Raw genomic sequence first — 22,734 nt, 5'->3', positions numbered from 1 at the left:
ACTTGTACTACCAACTTCTGATCCTAATTATGACCCAACTTCATAAGTTGTTGGGGTTTGATGGGGCATATATGAATTAATAACAACTTGTGTAGATATAGCCCCTCTATTGGGTGGAAAGTCTCTCTGTTCATATTCGGAGGAGGGGCTCTGCAATTCCTTCTGTTGTATCCTAATATACAACAAATTGAACACTTGACTATCTTATGTTCTAGTGAGGCATGGTACAATGGGACTGCTTCATCCTCTTCTTTTCTTCTTCTAGTTGAGGGTCGACCTGGTCTCCTCCTCACTATGGGAGGTCTAACTAGGTGGTGTTGCACTTGTTTCCAGTATTTTTGCCCCGGGAGAGAATGAATAAAATGACTATACACCTTTGCATAGGTTGCCTTGTGGAAGGCCTTGCACATAGGTCCTCCACACTACCCCTTGTAAAAGTAAGCATTGCAAGTGCATGAGCACAAGGTAGGCCACTTATATCCCAAACCTTACATGTGCATGACATTACATCCATATTCGTGACATTTTCAACCAAGTTAGCTCCTAGTGTTTGATACTCATATTGTCCTGATTGGAAAACCCTAATAGACTTGTTAATGCATTACACAATAAGTACATGTACAATGAATTACTTAAGCCAACAACACAAAACATAATAAATTACGCAATAAGTAATAAGTGTATGGGCAACAAACATCACCTAGCTCCCTTCTTCTCTTGTCAATGATTGCTTGCACCTTCAACCCAGGTTCAAAATATCGATACACTTGATACACCAGTCACATCGTGACACATGGAATTTTAGAACAACTAGATGACACATGGATACCACTTAAGCGATGAGTTGGAGTCTCATATCGCGGTTCATCTTTGCTTTGACCTAGCGACTTCGACCACAAATTAGGTCGGCTAGGAGCACCTCACCTAGGGCCAACCTGTAGCACCTCGTCACTAGCCGATGTAACCTCAACGCGAGGAGCGACCTCCCTCGAGGGCTTGCCAACTTGACTGAGGTCCAGGAGGCAACCTACGAGTTGTGCTCGTCGACAAATTCGATATGCATATCTGGACACTCCCAAGTTTCTCGGAAGTTGGCTCATGTACCGAGTGTTTCGGAGGATGGTCAATGTGCGTAGCGGTTACCTCCGGGGATCTCAAACCGGTTAGGCGACCTCCTGGAAATCTCGGATGTGGTGCGTGAAACCCATGCCTAACAAAGCCTATATAAGGCACCAACCCAAATGACACAAAAAGGTATGCACAATTATTTGCTCACTAGCACTCTAGTAGTCAAGTATTCAACTCGCATCCATAATACAGTACTGACTTAAGCATCAGAGCGACCTCGCCGGGTTAGCCAGCCTGGGTTCTCTGGTCCTTTATCTTGCAGCTTGGTCTGGCTCGCCACGCAACTAGGGTTCAGGTTATCTTCTAGCTAGGAGTATCCAGATCGCACACCATCAACTTCTACATACTTTGTCCGAGTTGGGCCCACCTTGTAAAGCCTGAAGCCGCTGCATGCCTTAACCGGAATGATGGCTTTGCCATGAAACTTTTTCCAAATGGTTTATACCAACCTTTTTCCAAACGGTATATTTTAAATATTTCTTATTCAATTTTCCAAACAGTTTATACCAAGCTTTTAATAGTTTTTAATTATTGATGCTACATATATGAAAAAATCACCAATTTTAAAAGAGTATAAATACATACAAAATAATATAAAATACAACATTTTGTTCTTTAGTCTCCATTTGGAAGGAGTACAAATACAAAAATGTAGAGCAAAAAACTTTGTATTTTCTGTTATTTTGTATGTATTTGTATCATACATATTTGTTGTATTTGTACTCTTTCTAAATTGAGCCTTATAAATTTTCCTCCAAATATCAGAAAATTAAGAAATGTGCAAAGTTTAAAAGGTCCAGGCCCCATCTCATTTTCCTCTCAAAGAATTGAGAGTAGATTTATTCATGGGCCATCCTAGGTTAGGCTTTCACTGAAATTTCAATGGGCTCAACCTGAACATAAAACAGTGTACACTACAAGAAAAACCATTTTTAGCCATGATTTTTCAGCAATGAACCAAAAACCATAACTAAAAATACTATATATAACAACGAAATATACCATCCGCGGCAATATTCCCATTTTTTGTATTCAACCTGGCCACAATTTCCTGACCGTGGCTTATATTCAGATGGTTTTTAATTTAACCGTTGCAATACACCTTCATTTTTTATTAAGAAAATATTAAAGAAATTTATTTTGCGCGGGTTCTAAAACTTTTTTGTTTTTTTCGCTTCTTAGGCTACACAACAGGGGTACCACATCCCCTTTCCCTTAACCGCCCCAACTCTTGGTGGAGCGGGATTTGATCCCAGGTCTCTACTTCGACGAGTCAGAGAACCTACCAACTTTTTGCTTGCGCGCATTCTTGCTCCTGCGTCTCTTCAGCTCTCATCTTCTCTCTCACATCCTCAGTCGAACTCCTTCTCTCTCTGGAAAAAGGATTCATCATCTACAACTGGGCAGCTAAGAGAAACTCCCAGGGTTGCGTCTCTTCAGCTCTCATCTTCTCTCTCTCTCTCATCCTCTTTAGTCGAACTCATTCTCTTTGGTCGAACTTATTCTCACTCTCTCTAGAAAAAGGATTCATCATCAACAACATCCATTGCTGGGCAGCTAAGAGAAACTCCCAAGGTCATTTCGAGAGATTGGCACCTCCCGGCTTCCACTTCTTCAACCCTTTTGCCGGTGAGTGGCTTGCTGGTGTTCTGTCCACTAGGGTCTGTTCCGCATCGAAACCAAGACCAAGGTAGCAGCTCATCAACTTCCTCATTCTTTTTCTTTACCCATTAATTTGTATCTTAATGATGGGTTTATACGATTTATGATTTGGTATTGGGATTGTCTTTTCTGATCGATACACCCTAATAAAATCCCTATTTTGTTTTCTATTTGCAAGAAAATGTCAACTGAGTTTACTTGTTTTGACTCTTTCAATTCTGAATTTTTGTAGGCAGCCACTTGTCTAGATTATTATTATTTCAGTGCCAAATCGTATGATCAAATAAATTGGGTGTTTGCATTCATGTGATGAATAGATTACTATTTCAGTGGTGAATCCCAATTTTAGTAGGCAGCCAATTGTCTAGGTTAATTGGTTTTATATAAAATTAATAAAACTTTATTTCTTAGCATTTTAAAAATCAAACAAAAAATTTTAGAATGTTTGGATTAGTGGGAACCGTTCTGTCCAATACATGACATCCATGTCTAGCACCACCTATGTTTGTGTGTGATGTGGTGTAACCCGGCTGCTCCCTGCTGGAGAGAATCTGGCTGCCAGCAACGACGAGAACTAGGGTAACCTGCAAGAGATGAGTCAGTCCCGGGGTGGCTTACCCGACGGGGACACTCCGATGGCTAAGTTAGCACTTAGTAGGAATGGTAGAGAGCTTGAAGATGATATCAGAGAGTTAGAGAGTTAGAGAGCAAAGATTACGCATACACACATACCTTCGCCACTGGGGGTGAAGTCTTTATATACTGGAGTCCCCGTGGATAGGTGGAGCAGTTCTTGGGTCCTCGTTGTGATGGGATCTGCTTGCGTGTTAGGTGGGTAAAATGCCACCAGTCGGTAAGATTGCCTGTGAAAGAATGGTAGGATCCATCTAATGGACGCCATAAAGGTTGCGGAATGGGTGGGGCGAATTTCAAAAATTTCCTACCTTCTCCCAACTGGGAATCATATTCCCCGAATTTAGAATACAATATTCAAGGATCTACTTGAACCCTAATCAAACCAGATCTGTACCAAAAGATAAATGGGAGGATTATACCTGATCCGGAGAAGCAGTATCTCCCAAAGTTGGTGTTCACGCCCAAAGAATGCTCCAAGATCTGTCCCTGCTGAAGATGACACAGCTGTGGATGGAACAGAACCAGCAGGGTGCGTCCTACACACTGGATCCTTCACAAGAATCCCCTGGATGTACTAAACACTGAATTCTTTCAGTCTTTCTTGCAAGACTGATGTCAAGAACTGGTTTCTTGACTTTCTTTTCTGCAAAGATCAAATCTTGCAACAATGCAGATGGCGGCGGCAGGAGGAGATTTCCAGAAACGAAAAGGCTGAACTATTTTCTTTTCTGGAGAGAATGAGATCTAATCTCAATTCGCAGGAACCTTTCTTGCTTACCAGAACCTCTTGGATCGAAATCTGATTTCCCTCTCTTGGGTCATTCGAAAATCTCCTCTCTTTTCTTCTTGATTAAGAAATCTCCTAATTAGGAGTTATCCCAATCCAAATCAGTATTTGGATAGGGGATAATCTTAATCCCTTTCCCAGATAGAGTTAGCTTACTCCTGATCTTATCAGGAGGTTACCAGATTCAAATCTGATTTGAATTTGGTCTCTAAGAGTGGATAAGGCTAAGAGCCCAATCCTTTTTGCTAACTGCAATCTCAAATTCGCCCCATTGATGGGTGATCATATCAGCCCACTTCGAAATGGGCTTTTGGCCCATTAAGTATTCAGTGTTTAATTAGTTTCCAATCTGCTGCCCAGTTGGGCTTCTTTGTATGGCGTGGGACCCAAGCATTGATCTACACACCAGCCACATGGGTTCGGCCCAGCCTTTAATACAAGGCCCAGCCAAATTCACTGAAAATCTCAATGAACCCCTTGAGTCCATCGTATGAACCCTATGGGCCCAACACTTACATTAAGTGGTCCCTGGGCCAAGCCATCTTATAAAAACCCAGGGACTGTGGGCAGGTGCAAGATTAGCCCATCAGGTATTATCCTAAATGGTCTTACACTTAACCTCTCAGCCCTTAATGATCAAGCACTGCCCGACAAGAGAGGACCTCTCCCTCGGCTGCAAGGAACAGTGCCGCACTCTCCTCTCACATGGATCCCGGGAATTAAAACCATTTGCAAACATTTTGAAACCGTACATATATATGTAAATATATTAATTTTGCAAAAACAAAATTCCAACGATTGAAATCAACTGCCGGCAGTTTGGTTTCCATCAGAGAGAGTGCATTCCCGATCATTACCCTTTGTCCGACAAAGTGGCCGATTCTGTCACTATGACCACCCACTCAGATGAATTCTCAAACTGCCCCAACATACCCAGGTTTTGATCCCCACTAAGGATCTCACTGATTGGCATATCAAAGGCAGCCTGATCCAGCACCCAGTGAAGTGTCATAATCGAGTCTAGGGGTCAGGTGTAACTTTCCAGTTTTGCCCATCTATCTCCAAGGTCCAGGGCAAGACTGGAAATCTGGTCCGGTTCAATGATTCAAGTAATCCCATGCTGTATGTGCCTCGGGTCTTACCCTGATGGCTGAGACAGGCCATCCCAACACTTGGTGGCACACCAGTATCAGCCTTGGCAGGATAAATCTCCCCAGACTTATCCAACGGCTGTGAACATTTAAAACTAACATGAGTCTCTACAAATGTCCAGTTTTAGGGTTTTACACAGAATTAAACCAAACAACATGAATCAAACATGCACTTTATTTATTTCCACTAAATAACAAAAGTACATCAAAATGATTGAAGCTAAGGGCATACAAAACTGTCTAACAGCTCCCACTTGCACTGAGGTCCAATCTGGTACAAGCCGGAGTCCCATACTTTCCACGTGTTTCTCAAACACCTTCTGTGTCAGTGGCTTGGTCAATGGGTCTGCCACATTATCCGCTGATGCTACCTTTTGAATTAGGACGTCCCCTCTACCAACGATCTCCCGCAGTACATGGTACTTCCTCTCGATGTGCTTTGACTTCAAGTGGGCCCGAGGCTCTTTAGCCTGGGCGATCGCTCCATTGTTGTCACACAACAACGGGATGGGTGATGTGCTGGATGGAATCGCTCCCAATTCGTGTATGAATTTCTTCATCCACACGGCTTCCTTGGCAGCTTCACTTGCGGCAATGTACTCGGCCTCGGTTGTGGAGTCTGCAGTGGACCCCTGTTTGCTGCTTTTCCAGCAAACAGCACACGATCCTATCGTGAAAACATACCCAGATGTAGACTTTCTATCATCTGGATCCGACTGGAAATCGGCATCGGTATACCCTAGAACTTGCAGTGAACTACCATCGAATACCAGACAAAACTCTTTCGTCCTTCGAAGGTATTTGAGTATGTTCTTCACAGCAGTCCAATGCTCCTGTCCTGGGTTTGCCTGGAATCTGCTTACCACACTCACCGCCTGAGCTATGTCCGGGCGAGTGCACAACATGGCATACATGATGCTCCCCACAGCTGAGGCATAGGGAACGTCTCTCATGCTCTCAATCTCCTCAGAAGTCTTGGGAGACATCTTCTTGGAGAGAGTGACTCCGTGCCTGAAAGGAACGTTTCCTTTTTTTGGAGTTTTCCATGCTGTATCTTTTGACAATTTTGTCAATGTAAGCAGCCTGGGATAATCCAATTATCCGCTTCGATCTATCCCTATAGAGTCGAAGACCCAGTATGTATGAAGCTTCTCCAAGATCTTTCATGGAGAACTGCTGTGATAGCCATACCTTGACCGAAGTCAACATTCCTACATCATTCCCAATGAGTAGGATATCGTCCACATACAAGACTAAAAAGGTGATCTTATCCCCACTGGATTTCCTGTAAACACAGGGCTCATCCGGATTCTGCTCAAAGTCAAACGTTTTGACTGCAGAATCAAAACGGATGTTCCAACTCCTAGAAGCCTGCTTAAGTCCATATATGGATCTATTAAGTTTACATACCATGTGTTCCTGACCAGCAGCAATGAAGCCTTGCGGCTGCTGCATGTAGATATCTTCACTAAGATCTCCATTCAGGAACGCTGTTTTGACATCCATTTGCCAAATCTCATAATCATGGTACGCTGCTACAGCTAGTAGGATCCTAATGGATTTAAGCATGGCCACCGGTGAAAAGGTTTCCTCATAGTCGATGCCTTCTTTCTGAGTATACCCTTTCGCCACCAAACAAGCTTTAAAGGTCTCAATCCTGCCATCGGGGCCCTTCTTCCTCTTGTAGATCCATTTGCAACCAATTGCTTTTACCCCGGAGGGCGGATCCACTAGAGTCCAGACTCCATTGGTCTCCATTGAGTCCATCTCGGCTCTCATGGCCTCCACCCACTTCTGGGAGTCTATGTCTAACATAGCTTCCGCGTAAGACACGGGATCCTCTTCACTAGTCAAGGCTTCCACCAGGTAACTATCCTGGTCATAACCATATCGGACTGGTGGTCTAGATACCCGGGTGGACCTTCTAGGTTGGTCATTACCTGGAACTTGTGGGTCATCTCCCACTGCTCCTGAGCTCTCCTCATCAAGAACTATTTCCTGACGATGGGTGTCCAGGATGTAATCGGATTCTAAGAATCGGGCGTTTCGACTGCAGAACACTTTCTGCTCACTTGGGTCATAGAATAGATAACCCACCGAATCCTTTGGGTAGCCTATAAACAGGCAATGGCTGGTTTTAGATTCCAACTTGTCCGCACTTGTTCTTTTAACGTGTGCAGGACAACCCCAAATCTTCAAGTGTCTCACACTTGGCTTCCTTCTGGTCCAAAGCTCATATGGAGTTTTCGGAACTGATTTGGTTGGAACCCTATTCAGCACGTAGATAGCAGTCTCTAATGCGTATCCCCAAAAGGATGTGGGTAATTCTGAGCGTACGAGAAGTGACCGGACCATGTCTAATAAGGTCCTATTTCTCCTCTCTGAAACACCGTTGAGTTGAGGTGTAGCAGGAGGAGCTAGTTGTGACACTATCCCATTGGCCTTTAAGTAGTCCCTGAATTCGTCAGAGAGATACTCGCCACCTCGATCTGATCAAAGGGCCTTAATTTCTCTCCCTAACTGTTTCTCGACTTCCTGTCTGAACTCTTTGAACTTTTCAAATGATTCAGACTTATGTCTCATTAGGTACACGTAACCATATCGTGAAAAATCATCTGTAAAGGTGATGAAGTACACGTGTTGATTCCGTGTCCTAACACTCAGGGGACCACATACATCAGTATGTATTAGGTCAAGTGTGCCTGCACATCTTTCAGGCTTACCGTCAAATGGCCGCTTAGTCATCTTACCTTGGAGGCAAGGTTCACAAGTGGGAAGATTTTCTACGGTTAGAAAATCCAAAGGACCATCCTTTACCAGTCTTGTGATTCGGTCGACACCGATGTGGCCAAGTCGGTAATGCCAGAGGCACGTGAGATTTACTGTATCACGAGTCCTTTTCTTGGGATTTTCGACCGACGTAGTTTCGGTTAAGTTAGTTTCCAAAGAAGGATGCAGAACATAGAGACCGTTCTCTAGCTCCCCGCATGCGATGAATTTATTATTCCGTTTAACAGTAATCATATTACTAAAGTAAACAGTATATCCATCAGCACACAATTTTGAAACAGAAATTAAATTCCTTCTCAAGTTCTGTACATAAAGACAATCTTTAAGTACAAGGACTCCTTCTTTAAAAACTAATTCTACGGTTCCTATTGCCGCAGCTGCAACACTTGCAGTTGTTCCCAAGAACAGTGTCACTTCACCTTCACTCAGCCTTCTGCTAACTTTGAACCCCTGCAGTGAATTACACGCATGAGTTGAAGCCCCGGAGTCAACACACCAGGACACAGAAGTAACTAACATATTAGTTTCTATGACACAAGTTTCGATATTACCTTTCTTAGATTCCAGGTAGGTAGGACAGTTCCTCTTCCAGTGGCCGGTCTGCTTGCAGAAGTGACAGACATCAGATGCCTTGTTCTTCTTCTGCTTCTTGGGTTTGGTAGTCTTCTTCTGGGGCTTCTTTGCCTTTCTCTTTCTCTTGCCCGATTTGTTAGCTTCAGCAAGCATAACCACAGGCTCATCCTTCTTGAGTAAATCCTCGGCCCTCTGCAACATATTGCTGAGTTCCTGGACGCTGACATTCAGCTTATTCATATTGTAGTTCATAGTGAACGCATTGAAGGAAGAGGGCAAAGAATTTAGGATGGCATCCACTTGCGTGCCAAGATCTAGCCCGGATCCAAGAGCTTCAAGTTCGTTGATGTACCCCATCATCCGAAGACAATGGTCATGAACTTTCTGCCCTTTGGTCATCTGCGCGGTCATGAACAATTTCAGGACCTTCTGTCGAGTAGAACGGTTCTGCTCCTCATACATTGTCCTTAGACTGTCCAATATGTCCTTGGCAAGTTCGATCTGATCGAACTGCCTCTGTATTGAGTTGTCTAATGAGGCAATGACAAAGCAGCGGGCTAGGGAGTTCTTATCCTCCCAATCTTGGTAGTCCCTCCTACGGGCCTCAGAAGCCCTATCACCCGGACGTTCCGGGGCAAGATTTTTCACTACCTTGTCTAACTTTTCAGAAGTTAGGACCAGCATAAGATTTCTGTACCAGTCGGCATAGTTTGGGCCCTTAAGCTTGTTATCGTCTAGAAGCTTTGCAAATTGACCGTTTGCCATTTTCTGATAAAAACAGCAAAATCATTAGTCCACAACCTTAGTTTGATTCATGTTTACCTACATAGATATGACTTTTAATCTATGTTCCATTCCCATTTGTTCATCTCTGAGATTTCCCTCCTATCTCAGTGACGGAGACGACGAAATGTCTCTGGAAATGTGGGAAATCACATGGGGTGCGTGAAGCCAACTGTTTCAGCTGCATAACCCCACCACCTTTCTGTGACGGATCATATCCACTCATCAAATGGATGCCATAAAGGACTAATGTTTCTGCTTGTATTCTAATCTATGTTCCATTCCCATTAGTCCACAACCTTAGTCCACAACCTTATCCATCTAATGGACGCCATAAAGGTTGCGGAATGGGTGGGGCGAATTTCAAAAATTTCCTACCTTCTCCCAACTGGGAATCATATTCCCTGAATTTAGAATACAATATTCAAGGATCTACTTGAACCCTAATCAAACCAGATCTGTACCAAAAGATAAATGGGAGGATTATACCTGATCCGGAGAAGCAGTATCTCCCAAAGTTGGTGTTCACGCCCAAAGAATGCTCCAAGATCTGTCCCTGCTGAAGATGACACAGCTGTGGATGGAACAGAACCAGCAGGGTGCGTCCTACACACTGGATCCTTCACAAGAATCCCCTGGATGTACTAAACACTGAATTCTTTCAGTCTTTCTTGCAAGACTGATGTCAAGAACTGGTTTCTTGACTTTCTTTTCTGCAAAGATCAAATCTTGCAACAATGCAGATGGCGGCGGCAGGAGGAGATTTCCAGAAACGAAAAGGCTGAACTATTTTCTTTTCTGGAGAGAATGAGATCTAATCTCAATTCGCAGGAACCTTTCTTGCTTACCAGAACCTCTTGGATCGAAATCTGATTTCCCTCTCTTGGGTCATTCGAAAATCTCCTCTCTTTTCTTCTTGATTAAGAAATCTCCTAATTAGGAGTTATCCCAATCCAAATCAGTATTTGGATAGGGGATAATCTTAATCCCTTTCCCAGATAGAGTTAGCTTACTCCTGATCTTATCAGGAGGTTACCAGATTCAAATCTGATTTGAATTTGGTCTCTAAGAGTGGATAAGGCTAAGAGCCCAATCCTTTTTGCTAACTGCAATCTCAAATTCGCCCCATTGATGGGTGATCATATCAGCCCACTTCGAAATGGGCTTTTGGCCCATTAAGTATTCAGTGTTTAATTAGTTTCCAATCTGCTGCCCAGTTGGGCTTCTTTGTATGGCGTGGGACCCAAGCATTGATCTACACACCAGCCACATGGGTTCGGCCCAGCCTTTAATACAAGGCCCAGCCAAATTCACTGAAAATCTCAATGAACCCCTTGAGTCCATCGTATGAACCCTATGGGCCCAACACTTACATTAAGTGGTCCCTGGGCCAAGCCATCTTATAAAAACCCAGGGACTGTGGGCAGGTGCAAGATTAGCCCATCAGGTATTATCCTAAATGGTCTTACACTTAACCTCTCAGCCCTTAATGATCAAGCACTGCCCGACAAGAGAGGACCTCTCCCTCGGCTGCAAGGAACAGTGCCGCACTCTCCTCTCACATGGATCCCGGGAATTAAAACCATTTGCAAACATTTTGAAACCGTACATATATATGTAAATATATTAATTTTGCAAAAACAAAATTCCAACGATTGAAATCAACTGCCGGCAGTTTGGTTTCCATCAGAGAGAGTGCATTCCCGATCATTACCCTTTGTCCGACAAAGTGGCCGATTCTGTCACTATGACCACCCACTCAGATGAATTCTCAAACTGCCCCAACATACCCAGGTTTTGATCCCCACTAAGGATCTCACTGATTGGCATATCAAAGGCAGCCTGATCCAGCACCCAGTGAAGTGTCATAATCGAGTCTAGGGGTCAGGTGTAACTTTCCAGTTTTGCCCATCTATCTCCAAGGTCCAGGGCAAGACTGGAAATCTGGTCCGGTTCAAGGATTCAAGTAATCCCATGCTGTATGTGCCTCGGGTCTTACCCTGATGGCTGAGACAGGCCATCCCAACACTTGGTGGCACACCAGTATCAGCCTTGGCAGGATAAATCTCCCCAGACTTATCCAACGGCTGTGAACATTTAAAACTAACATGAGTCTCTACAAATGTCCAGTTTTAGGGTTTTACACAGAATTAAACCAAACAACATGAATCAAACATGCACTTTATTTATTTCCACTAAATAACAAAAGTACATCAAAATGATTGAAGCTAAGGGCATACAAAACTGTCTAACAGCCTGCTCCCGTCTGAACCGGGGAGTGGGTGAGCTAATATAGCCGTTATAAGTCATAATCCAATAAAATGCGGAGTACGATGGTCAGCTCCTCGCGGAAGTTGGCCTGACTAGGTAGTGAGCTGCCTGTAAGGTGCCGGGCTGCGAGTCAACTAGTGGCGAGTCAACTAGTGGCGAGCTTTCTGAGCTCGTGCTCTTTAGATCTGATCTGATATGAATACCGAAGTGCCTTGGGACCGAGGTGGTCCTGGTGTGACCTTGTGCTGAGGTATACTTGTCCCGAGGTAGTCTTGACCGAGGTGGTTCATCTGTCTGGGTTCGATCTATAGCGGATTTGATATCGTTATCCTGGTCGCGATCTGATACCGAGGTGACTTCAGTTTGGGGTATCAGGGTACCCGAGGTTGCTTTGTAGCGAATTGATCTGTTACTTGTGTCGAGTCACGTCCACGTGCCGATCTGATCATGTTGAGTTGTCACTTATGCCGAGTCACGCCCACGTGTCTCCCTGTTACGAGGTCGGGCCAAATTCCCCTTCATCAATTGCCCCCTACTCCTCGAGCTAGGTGTCTTGACCTGGTTCGGGGAGTTTCACGATGTGACAAGTGGATTTGGTTCGAAGTCCAGGCTGCTCTGTCAGATAGGTTGCGTGTGGTTCACGTGCGGACGTCATGCGATCTATCAACTCTACAGACGCCAAAAAATGGGCTAAACTGTTTTCGACCTCGAGGGTCGTGCAACCGGTTCTCTTAGGAGCCGTTAGATTGCTTCAATCTCGACCGTTGCTTCTCTGGTACAGTGGCTATAAATAGGGGGTCCCGAGACTCATTTTTCTCGCCACAAATTCACAAGTCTATTATGAGGTCGCGTCGGGACCCTCCAGTTCGCTTTTCTCTTTGTTTTCCGAGGTCAGCCTTCTTTTTGGTGAGTCCGTGTTTTCCTATTCTTCCTTTTTAATCATGTCCAGTTCTAGTGTAGACAGACTTTTAGGTAGTTATAGCGAGGCTGAGGGTGCGGTGGGGCAATCCGTGGCCCCTGCTGGGGAGGTCAGCTTCCCGCAGAGTGATTTACCTCTTCATCTTTTAGGGGAAGCTTCTGCTCCCGAAGTTGAGCCATCTCGGCTCGGGGAGACCGAGGTTCAGGAAGAGGGTCCGTCTTCTAGGTTGGAGGCCTCGTCTTCTTCCCGGGCTCGGGATCCAGATGACTTCGGTCCTTACACCCTAACTTCCGATAGGCTAATGTACCTTGTAGCTCGCTATCGTCTTCCCGATAGCTTGGTTTTTAGCCTTCCCCTAGGTCAATACCCTTGGGCTCATGATCACCATGAGCTCGTAGTCTTTGAGGAGTAGCTCGCTGCTGGGCTGTGCTTCCCTCTCCACCCCTTTATTGTAGAAGTAATCAAGTTTTTCAACATCACTATCGACCAACTTCATCTGAACTCGATTCCACCAGTACAACCGTCCCCTGTCCTTAGACATTTTTAGCTCGATCTGTGCCATTAAGAGGAACTTAGCCTATCTGTGTGGGGATGCCAGACAGAGCTATTACATTTCTCCTCGGCCTGGGTTCAAGATCCTATTCGGCTGTCCAAACAAGGTTCCCTCCTGGAAAAGGAGGTAATTCATAGTCCGTAACCCTGAAGGGTGGTCTTTTCCAACCCACTGGAGGGTAGCTATCAAGGATCCCAGGGTGAGCTTGGATGCGGCAACTAGGGTAGTCATCAACTCGTGGAGGAACCTCGGCCTCGAGATGAAGGATTTCTTGGCCGAGGAGAAGCTTGTGCGAGTTGGTTTGAGCCCTCCTGGTAGGTTTTCTCCTTAGTTCTTTTATTTTAGAGTGCTCTTTAAGTTTTTAACTAACTGTCCCATTTTTGCAATTACAATGCTAGAGGTCGACGTGGAGAGCCTCCTAAGAAGCTCCCAAAGGGGGAAGAAATGGAAGGCTGCGAAGAGACTTCGCTTGGAAGTCGGGCCTTCAACCTCTGGAGCAACTAAGGTCCTGGCCGTGGAGACGGTCTCCACTGAGCCCCCTAGGGAAGAGGCCCGAACAGTGGGCCCCGAGGTGGTCGTGGATGAGGGCCACGAGGAGGATACTCGTCCTCAGGAACCGGGGAACTCGACTGCATCAGGGGGATCAGTTGCCAAGCCAGAGAGCGCCCCTGCGAGCGAGAAAGAGAGCATCATGGATCACATGATCGCGGTGCACAAGAGTAAGGATGCCATATTTTTGGATGAGGTCGCGCGATGGGCTGATATGTCTTTGGCCCGGCTCTTGGGATTTGCTTCCAACCACTGCATGGTGGTAAGTATTCTGCCTTCATTTCCGCTCCTTTTTTTTTTTTTTTACTTACCTCAATTTTCTTTTGATAGGTCAATTATGCTCTTCACGCAATGGCCTGCCAGTCCGTGATCCGCTTGACGGAGGCTTGGAACGCCAAGGCGGAGGTATGGAAACTCCATTGTGAGCTGGACCTAGCTCGAGGCGTGGTACTTCGGGCCAAGAAGGGAGCCGAGTGCCAGAAGCAGCTGATCTTGGATTAGGAGGGACAAATCTCCAAGCTGACCGAGGAGATCGCAAAGCAAAAGGAGTTGATCTCAACGATGATCGAGGAGGATGCGAAGCAGAAGGAGCTGATCTCAACGATGACCGAGGAGAAGGCACGGCTTCGACGAGAAATAAAAAATCTTGAGGCCATGGTTCGAGAGCCTACCGAGATCTTTGAGACCGCCATCCAGGAGGCGCGGACAGAAGAAAGGAACCAGGCCGTTGAGCGCTTCAAGGAGTCCTCGGAGTTCCGTGCTCTCTAGGTCAAATATGGTTCAAGCTCCTACCACTCTAGGTTCAAGTTGTGTAGGTATCTGGTTCGGCAAAAGTTCCCCGATCTCGACCTCGGTGCCATCTGAAGGGATGAGAGATCCATCGTATGGATGCCCAAATCTTGCGGAATAAGGTGGGCAAATTTCAAAAAAATTCTCTCCCTTCAACTGGGAATCGCATTCCCTATTTTAGAAAATCATATTTTCAAGGATCAATCTTGAACCATAAATTGAACCAGATTTGAACAAAAGCAGTAGGAGAGGATTATAACTGATACGGGGAAATAATATCCCCCAACGAAGGTGTTCACGCCCAAGGAAGGATCCAAAGACTGCTCCCACTGAAGATGGCGTAGTGTAGGATGGAGTAAAATCAGCAGTATTCTCTCTAAGAACCTAATCCTTCACAAGAAGTAGCAGGAAGGCACGTGAGTACAACTTCCTATCAGTCCCTTCACAAGGAACTGATGTCAAGATCGAATCTTGATTTCTCCCACTGAACTGGAGATCGAACTGGCAGGTGAGGCGGCAACAGGAAGGAGGCGGCAAGAAAGAATTTCGCAGGGTTGCTTAATTCTTCCTTCTGTGATTTCAGCTTTGAAGAGGATGTGAATATCTGTCTTCTAAAGGCTGCCGCCCCCTCCTTTTGTAACCTTAAAGGGATCAGCTCCTAATCCCATTAGGTGTTGCTGATCCAAATCATATTTGGATCAGACATCCCTTTAGGTGATAAGGGTAAACCCTTATCTTATCTGTAGATTAGATCAGCCTTCTCCTAATCTCATTAGGAGGTTTCCAGATCTGAATCACATTTAGATCTGGGCTCTCTGAGTGGATAGAGTTAAGACCCTATCCTATCTGCTAATCCATTCCCAGAATTCGCCCCTTATTTAACTGATTAAATTAGCTCAGTTCAAAATGGGCTTTAGGCCCATTAAGGTTATGTGCTCACTTAGCCTTCCTAACTGCTGCCCAGTTGGGGTTCCTTGTATGGCATGGGACCCAAACATTGATCTACACATCAGCGACATGGGTTCGACCCAGCCTTTATTACAAGGCCTGGCCGAATACACCGTTATGGACAGTGCACCCCCTGAAACCCATCACATGGGTTCTATGGGCCCAACACTTACCCTAAGTGGTCCCTGGGCCAAGCCACCTTGTAACACCCAGGGACTGTGGGCAGATGCAAGATTAACCCATCAGGTATTACCCTCAATGGTCTTACACTTAACCTCTCAGCCCATAATGATCAAACACTGCCCGACAAGAGAGGACCTCTCCCTTGGCTGCAAGGAACAGTGTTGCACTCTCTTCTTATATGGATCCCGGGAATTAAAACCTTTCGCAAACATTTTGGAAACCATAATATATATACTTTTATATCTCATATAAAATATATTTTGCAAAACAAATCTCAACGATTGAAATCGGCTGCCGGCAGTCTTGGTTTCTATCAGAGAGAGTGCATCCCTGATCATTACCTTTGTCCGACAAAGGGGTTGATCCTATCACTATGATCACCCACTCAGATGAATTCTCAGACTGTCCCAACATACCCAGGTTTTGACCCCCGCTAAGGATCTCACTGATTGGTACATCAAAGACAACCCAATCCGACACCTAGTGCAGTATCATAATCGAGTCTAGGGGTCGGGTGTAACTTTCCAGTTTTGCCCATTAATCTCCAAGGTCCAGGGCAATATTGGAAATCTGGTCTGGTTCAAAGATTCAATTAATCCTACACTGCATGTGCCTTGGGTCTCACCCTGGCGGCTGAGACAGGCCACCCCAACCGACTTGGTGGCATATCAGTGTCAGCCTTATCAGGATAGGTCTCCCTAGACCGACCCACTGCCTGTGAACATTCTAAACTAACACGAGTCTCATTAAGTGTCCAGTTTAAGGGTATTACACAGAAACACACCACATGAACATGAATCAAATATGTACTTTATTCATTTACAATAAACTCATAATGTACATCATTCTGATTGAAGCTAAGGGCATACAAAAACTGTCTAACACCATCACGATGTCGGGCTTAGCCCCCGGAGTGGCCAAGGCAGCGAACGAGGAGCCCAACTCGTTAGAGGGGGAGAGAGATGACGAGGTCGAAGTAGTGGACCCTTCGGATGTGGTTGGCAGTCCTTCTACATGATTCTGGCTCTTTCTTCTTTTTTCTCTTGCTTTTGAATCATGGATGTACACCCCGAAGCCACTGAGCTCGGGTCAGAACAAAATCTACGTACCTGCATCTTTCATGAGTGAAATACAAATATTTCTGAGAAATCCTTGTGCAAAAAATATTCCAAGTATAGGTAACTTCTGATCTAGGCAACAAATGTGCAGATTACCCAAATTGTCGAGCTACCGATCTGGACAATAAGTAAGGATAATTGTAATAGAAAATTTTCTAAGTGTTTGTTACCCCGAACTATCTGCGAAGGCTTAGTAGGGGTAACTCTACTTAACGTACACCGAGGTGAGCGACATTGCGGGGCATATACCCGTCCTGTCCGCGCACAAGCTACTTATTCGGATGCCGGTTGTCCCTTACGAGTCCGACCTACTCTTATGTGCCGTAGTGGGCTAGATATCATAGGGCTTATGCCCGAGCTGTCTATGCCTCAGGTATTCGAAGCAACTAGCCTATGCTAGCGAGGCCACCAGGTCTCATGTGGTGCCGAGGTCCCCGCTAGTTCGGTACTTTAGCCCTTAGGCTTTGGGAGTGACTTGTAGTCCACTCTCCTGGACTTTGCCCATGCCGAAGAGGCGACTAGGTCTTATGTAGTATTGTGGCCCTTAGGCTTTGGGAGTGACTCGTTAGTCCACTCCTAGACTTTGCCCATGCCGAAGAGGCGACAGGGTCTTATGAAGTGCCGAGCTGCCTGTGAGGTGCTGGGATGACCAAGTGCCGAGTTGCCTGTGAGGTGTCGGGCTGACTAAGTGCTGAGCTGCCTGTGAGGTGCCGGGCTGACTAGGTGTCGAGCTGTCAGTGAGGTGTTGGGCTGACTAGGTGCCGTGCTACCTGTGAGGTGCCGGGCTGACCAGGTGCCGAGCTGCCTGTGAGGTGTCGAGCTGCCTGTGAGGTGTCGAGCTGACTAGGTGCCGAGGTCTCTGCCAATTCGGTGCTTTTGCCCTTAGGCGTTGGGAGCGACTTACTCTCCTTGATCTTGCCCATGCCGAAGAGGCGACTGGGTCTTAGGTGGTGAGGAAGTTTTTTATCAGTTCACCAGTTCGCGCCTGGGCCAGTCCACCAGACCGCGCGCAGGCCGCCAGGTGGGTGCCTTAGAGCTATGACTGGCTACATCTGCCTCATGATGCCAGTCACCCACTCCTACAAGAAGCTACTGGGAGCTCGACCAACGGGGGCAGCACTACTAACTTTAGGTTGCTAGCTCGCACGGGAGCCTTGGAAGGCTCGACCAGCAAGGGCGTCCATGTAGTCTGTTGGCCGTCAACTCCCGCGGAAGCCACGAAGAGCTCATCTTTGTAGAGGGGACCTAGCGAAGAGGACTGACGAGGTTTTATCTGAATTGTTAGTAAAGTCGGTAGAGCTACTTAGTCTGTTAGCTTCCTGCATAGTCTTTGAGTTCATAGAAAATGGAAACTATAAAGCGAGAGCTTTAGTTTCTAAAAAGTGAGAACTTAGCTTTTTGGACGAAGAGAACTTCGTCGTTCAGGAGATGAGAACTTAGCCTTTTGTAGCGTATCCCACAGAACCATAGAGGGTTCAATGATTGTCGCATCGACTACAGGAGGGAGCGGTGTGTTCACTTGTGTAGTTGCTTGGGGGATCGTCAGCGCTGGGGCCCTAGCCGCATAAGCAGTATGGTGATCTGACCTATGCAGGCGGACGGGAACTGAGGTTGCCCCTAGAAACGTTCGCTTCGTTATGCTGTCTGGCGTTGCTGGAGGAAGCCATGAGTTTGATTTTGAACTTGAGGTTTCGGAAAAAGGGCTTTTAGTAGCGATTTCCCACAGACGGTGCCAAATGATGTGGCATAATCCGGCTGCTCCTTGTTGGAGACGATCTGGATGCCAACAACGACGAGAATTGGGGTAACCTGCAAGAGAGGAGTCAGAGATCTTGGGGTGGATTACCCGGCGGGGACACTCCGACGGCTAAGTTAGCACACAGTAGCAGTAGTAGAGAGGTTGAAGATGATAATAATGAGTTTGAGAGCTAGAGAGCAAAGATTACGCATAAAAGCATACCTTCACCTCTGGGGGGTGAAGTCTTTATATACTGGAGTCCCCGTGGGTAGGTGGAGCAGTTGCTGGATCTTCGCTGTGATGGGATTTGCTTGCGTGTTAGGTGGGTAAAATGCCACCAACCGGTAAGATTGCCCGCACCCGTCTGAACCAGGGAGTGGGTGGGTGAGCTAATATAGCCGTTATAAGTCATAATCCTGTAAAATGCGGAGTACGGTGGTGAGCTCCTCGCGGAAGTCGGCCTGACTAGGTAGCGAGCTGCCTGTAAGGTGTCGGGCTGCCTGGTGGCGAGCCAACTAGTGGCGAGCTTCCCGAGCTCGTGCTCTTTAGATCTGATCTGATATGAATACCGAAGTGCCTTGGGACCGAGGTGGTCCTGGTGTGACCTTGCACCGAGGTATACTTGTCCCGAGGTAGTCTTGACCGAGGTGGTCCATTTGTCCGGGTTCGATCTATAGCGGATTTGATATCGTTATCCTGGTCGCGATTCGATATCGAGGTGACTTCAGTTCGGGGTATTAAGGTTCCCGAGGTTGCTTTGTAGCAAACTGATCTGTTACTTGTGTCGAGTCACGTCCACGTGCCGATCTGATCATGTTGCGTTGTCACTTATGTTGAGTCACGCCCACGTGTCTCCCTGTTACGAGGTCGGGCCAAATTCCCCTTCATCAGTGTGCTTTTCATTCAATTTTAGTAGGCAACCACTTGTCTAGGTTAATTGGTTTTATATAAAATAAAACTTTTCATTCAATTTTCTTTGTGTCCCAATTTTACTAATTTTTCTTTGTGTGCTTTTCATTCAATTTTATTAGGCAGCCACTTGTCTAGGTTAATTGGTTTTATATAGAATAGAACTTTTTTTCTTAGCATGTTAAAAATCAAACAGAAAATTTTAGAATGCTGGATTAGTGGGAATTATTCTGTCCAATAGATGGCATCTAGGGGTGTCAATTGGGCTGGATTTGGTCCAATCCGATCCAGTCTAATGTGAGTCCATTATAAATGGACCAGGTCCAATCCAATCCAATGAATGTTTTGGACCAATTTGAATCGGTCCAATTCAATGTTTGGACTGTCCAATCTGTTCAAATTCGTTTTGATTTAAATTGATTTCAACCCAAACCTGGTCCATTGACACATATATTTCTTATCTTATATCAATGGACCAGATATTGGCTTAATCTAACCCAATCCAATATTTGTTATGGACGGGCCAGTTCCAATCCAATCTAATAAATATTTTGGACCGGATTGGTCCAATCCATCCAAATTGATTTTGGACTGGATGGGGTCCAATCCAAAACCGGTCAATTGACACCCTTGATGACATCCATGTCTAGCACCACCTTTGTTTCTAGGACACTCATGGACAAACAAATGGAAAGTCCATTACAATCAAAGTCCATTCCAAATAGTAGCAGCAAGTTTTGGCATCCCCTTTAAATCCCATCTCCAAATCTGATGGGTGAAAGGACAATGAAGCAAAAGGAAAGGTAGTGAACTGATTTTAAATGCGCACCACAAAGGCAACACCCATTGTCCAGCACGAAGCCCCACCTTCCTTTTACAAAGGGACCTACCAAAGCATGAAATTAGGATTTGGTTGAAAAAATCCCATTCTTCTCTCCAACACACCACCAAACATCTTTAACCCTTGGATTGAGCTCTGCCTCATGCAACCTTCCCAACAGATCCGATAAATGGGGAACCTCCCATTTGTTCAGATTTCTCCAGCCCCTTGATTGAGCTCAAAGATAGTTCCTTCCTTGTTGGAAGCAATTTCATAAAGGTAAGGATACAACTCACAAAGGGGCTGTTGACCTGAGCACCAGCAATCTCTCTAACGGATCCCTTGAAGAACCATTTATAACCAATATGAACATAGCTTCCCTACTCCCATTCCTCTACCCCCACCTTCAAAAGTAAATTGAAACAAATACACACTTGCATTAGGTGGCCAAGTGGGTGATTCAAATCTCTCCAACAGATCCCTTGAAGAACCATGTTCATAGAAGTGTGAGATGATTTATGCAATTTTTTTTTTTTTACTTTTAAATTTTGGGAGACCACCATAAATTTCATGTGTCAAATTCATGGTCATTTAATTTCCAGCCACACAATAGTCATTTGTCTAACATGTCCTCTAAATATAATGTTTTATAGGGCTGCTACTCTATTAATATGATAATTGTAGGCTAGGGGGGTAGGCCTACAGGCCCTACACATTACTTTTGGGCCATTTGTAAGTGTATGGTCTGCGATAGGACTTGATACTTATGTAAGTATCAACACTTTTAAGTCTCAAAAAATTATAGAACCTCAAAACTGGGTTTTGTGCTTTTAGGGCTTTAAAGGCACAAGCCTTCAAACTTTTTCAAGCATAACTATATTCAACAAATTTAAGTCAGACCTAGAATGGCTGGAATTCATCGGTATTTAGAGATATTAAGATATCTACGTTCCTTTAAATGATTTCATTTCTGATACTACAATTTTTAATCCTACCATTAATATTATTTACTTATATTGATTGTTGTGAATTTATATGATTGATTATATTCATAAGGCATTTTGTGTGGGCTTTGTGACATCTACGTTGCTTTGGAAAAGGATGTAAGTAACAACTTCGTTGTTTAATTTGTTTATTCTTCGCTATCTATTTGTAAGTTGTTTCTTATCCATTTATTAGTTTTTTTTTTTTCTAATTAGCTTGGCTTTGTATATCATGGTCTTTCCCATTTGTTGGATTCTTATTTATTAGTTAAGGTGTATAGATCAACTCTGCTTTATTAGTAAGGTGTGCAACATATCAACCAAATAATATGAAAGGAGAATGACTGATTAGTCCAGGTCAGAATTTTTTAGCCCCACCGTACTGGGGGATGAATCCTGACTGTGGATTGATGCCAAATCCACGGGTAGGATGCAGTTTATAGGGGGGGCTACTAGTGGATATGGAGAGCTGTGATTCAGAATTCTGCATTGGGTTGCAGTGTAATTAACCCTAATATGAAAGGACAAATTGACAGATCAGCTCTGCTTTATTAGTGTTCGTGTGCCTCTTTTGTGTTTAAGGTGTTGTCTATTAGTCGTTGAAACCCATCCAAGCCAAGCTCTGAATCAATTCTCTTCCAACTAAATTCTAACCCTTATTTCTCTAGTTTGAACAATTTATTCAGAGGGCCTAGCCCATTTCAGAGCCTCTCAACTTTTGTCAGGCCTTTAAAGTAATGATCAGCTAATGACTGGAAGACCCACACAACAAGCAGTGCCATAGTGGAAACACTTTCACTCAAATGACTCAAAAGCAGAATTACTAAGATATGGCCTACATCAAATAAGCCCCAGCTCCATTATATGACTGGTGTTTCCATATGCATTGTTGAGGTCGATGTTCATGAAACTAATATGTGAGATACTAAGATGCATGTGAAGAGATGTCATGCTTCAGCAGAATGGTTCTAACCCAGACAAAATAAAAAGTATAAAACATTTGACTATAAGATCTAATTACTGAAGCTAACAACTAGCCTTTCTTTCACGGATATCCTATGTATGAAACAAACAAAAGCTCCTATAATTTGTGCAATATTCTAACTGATGGAGTCCCTGTAACCATCCCATGATACAAACCTATTTGGCAGTAGGTCGTCTTTTGGATCAAATGCTAACAATCATTCCAACAGTTTGAGTGCTAAAGGATCTGCATTTGGAAACATCTGCGCAAATGGCACAGGCTGTTTTTTCCTCATGCTGGTTAAGTATCTCCTTGCCTTCTCATTGCGGACCTGAGTACAGTGCAAAAGCTACGCTATACTTCATTGATATGATTCAAATATGAAATTCATTTGATGAAATAAAAGTCATGCCATACCTGTGAGATGGTATCCATGGAAGGTGTTCCAAGCAAATCTATCATCAAATCCAACTGATGAAC

General features: G+C 44.8%; 1 protein-coding gene across 1 annotated transcript in view; it reads left to right on the top strand.

Moving 5' to 3' along the window:
- The first annotated feature begins 1,241 nt into the window (after nucleotides 1-1,241).
- The window catches only part of LOC109114119 (uncharacterized), a 33,989-nt gene continuing 12,496 nt past the window's right edge, over nucleotides 1,242-22,734 (top strand). The window contains exons 1-2 of the mRNA XM_019196261.2: nucleotides 1,242-1,254; nucleotides 2,458-2,818. Of these exons, the coding sequence (XP_019051806.2) occupies nucleotides 1,242-1,254; nucleotides 2,458-2,818 (374 nt within the window). The remainder of the gene's footprint in view (nucleotides 1,255-2,457; nucleotides 2,819-22,734) is intronic.

The sequence above is a fragment of the Nelumbo nucifera genome, chromosome 1 (genome assembly GCF_055504915.1).
Source record: "Nelumbo nucifera cultivar China Antique chromosome 1, China Antique-T2T, whole genome shotgun sequence".
NCBI lineage: Eukaryota > Viridiplantae > Streptophyta > Magnoliopsida > Proteales > Nelumbonaceae > Nelumbo > Nelumbo nucifera.
Note: the sequence above shows the minus strand (reverse complement) of the source record. Positions and strands in the feature narration are given on the sequence as shown.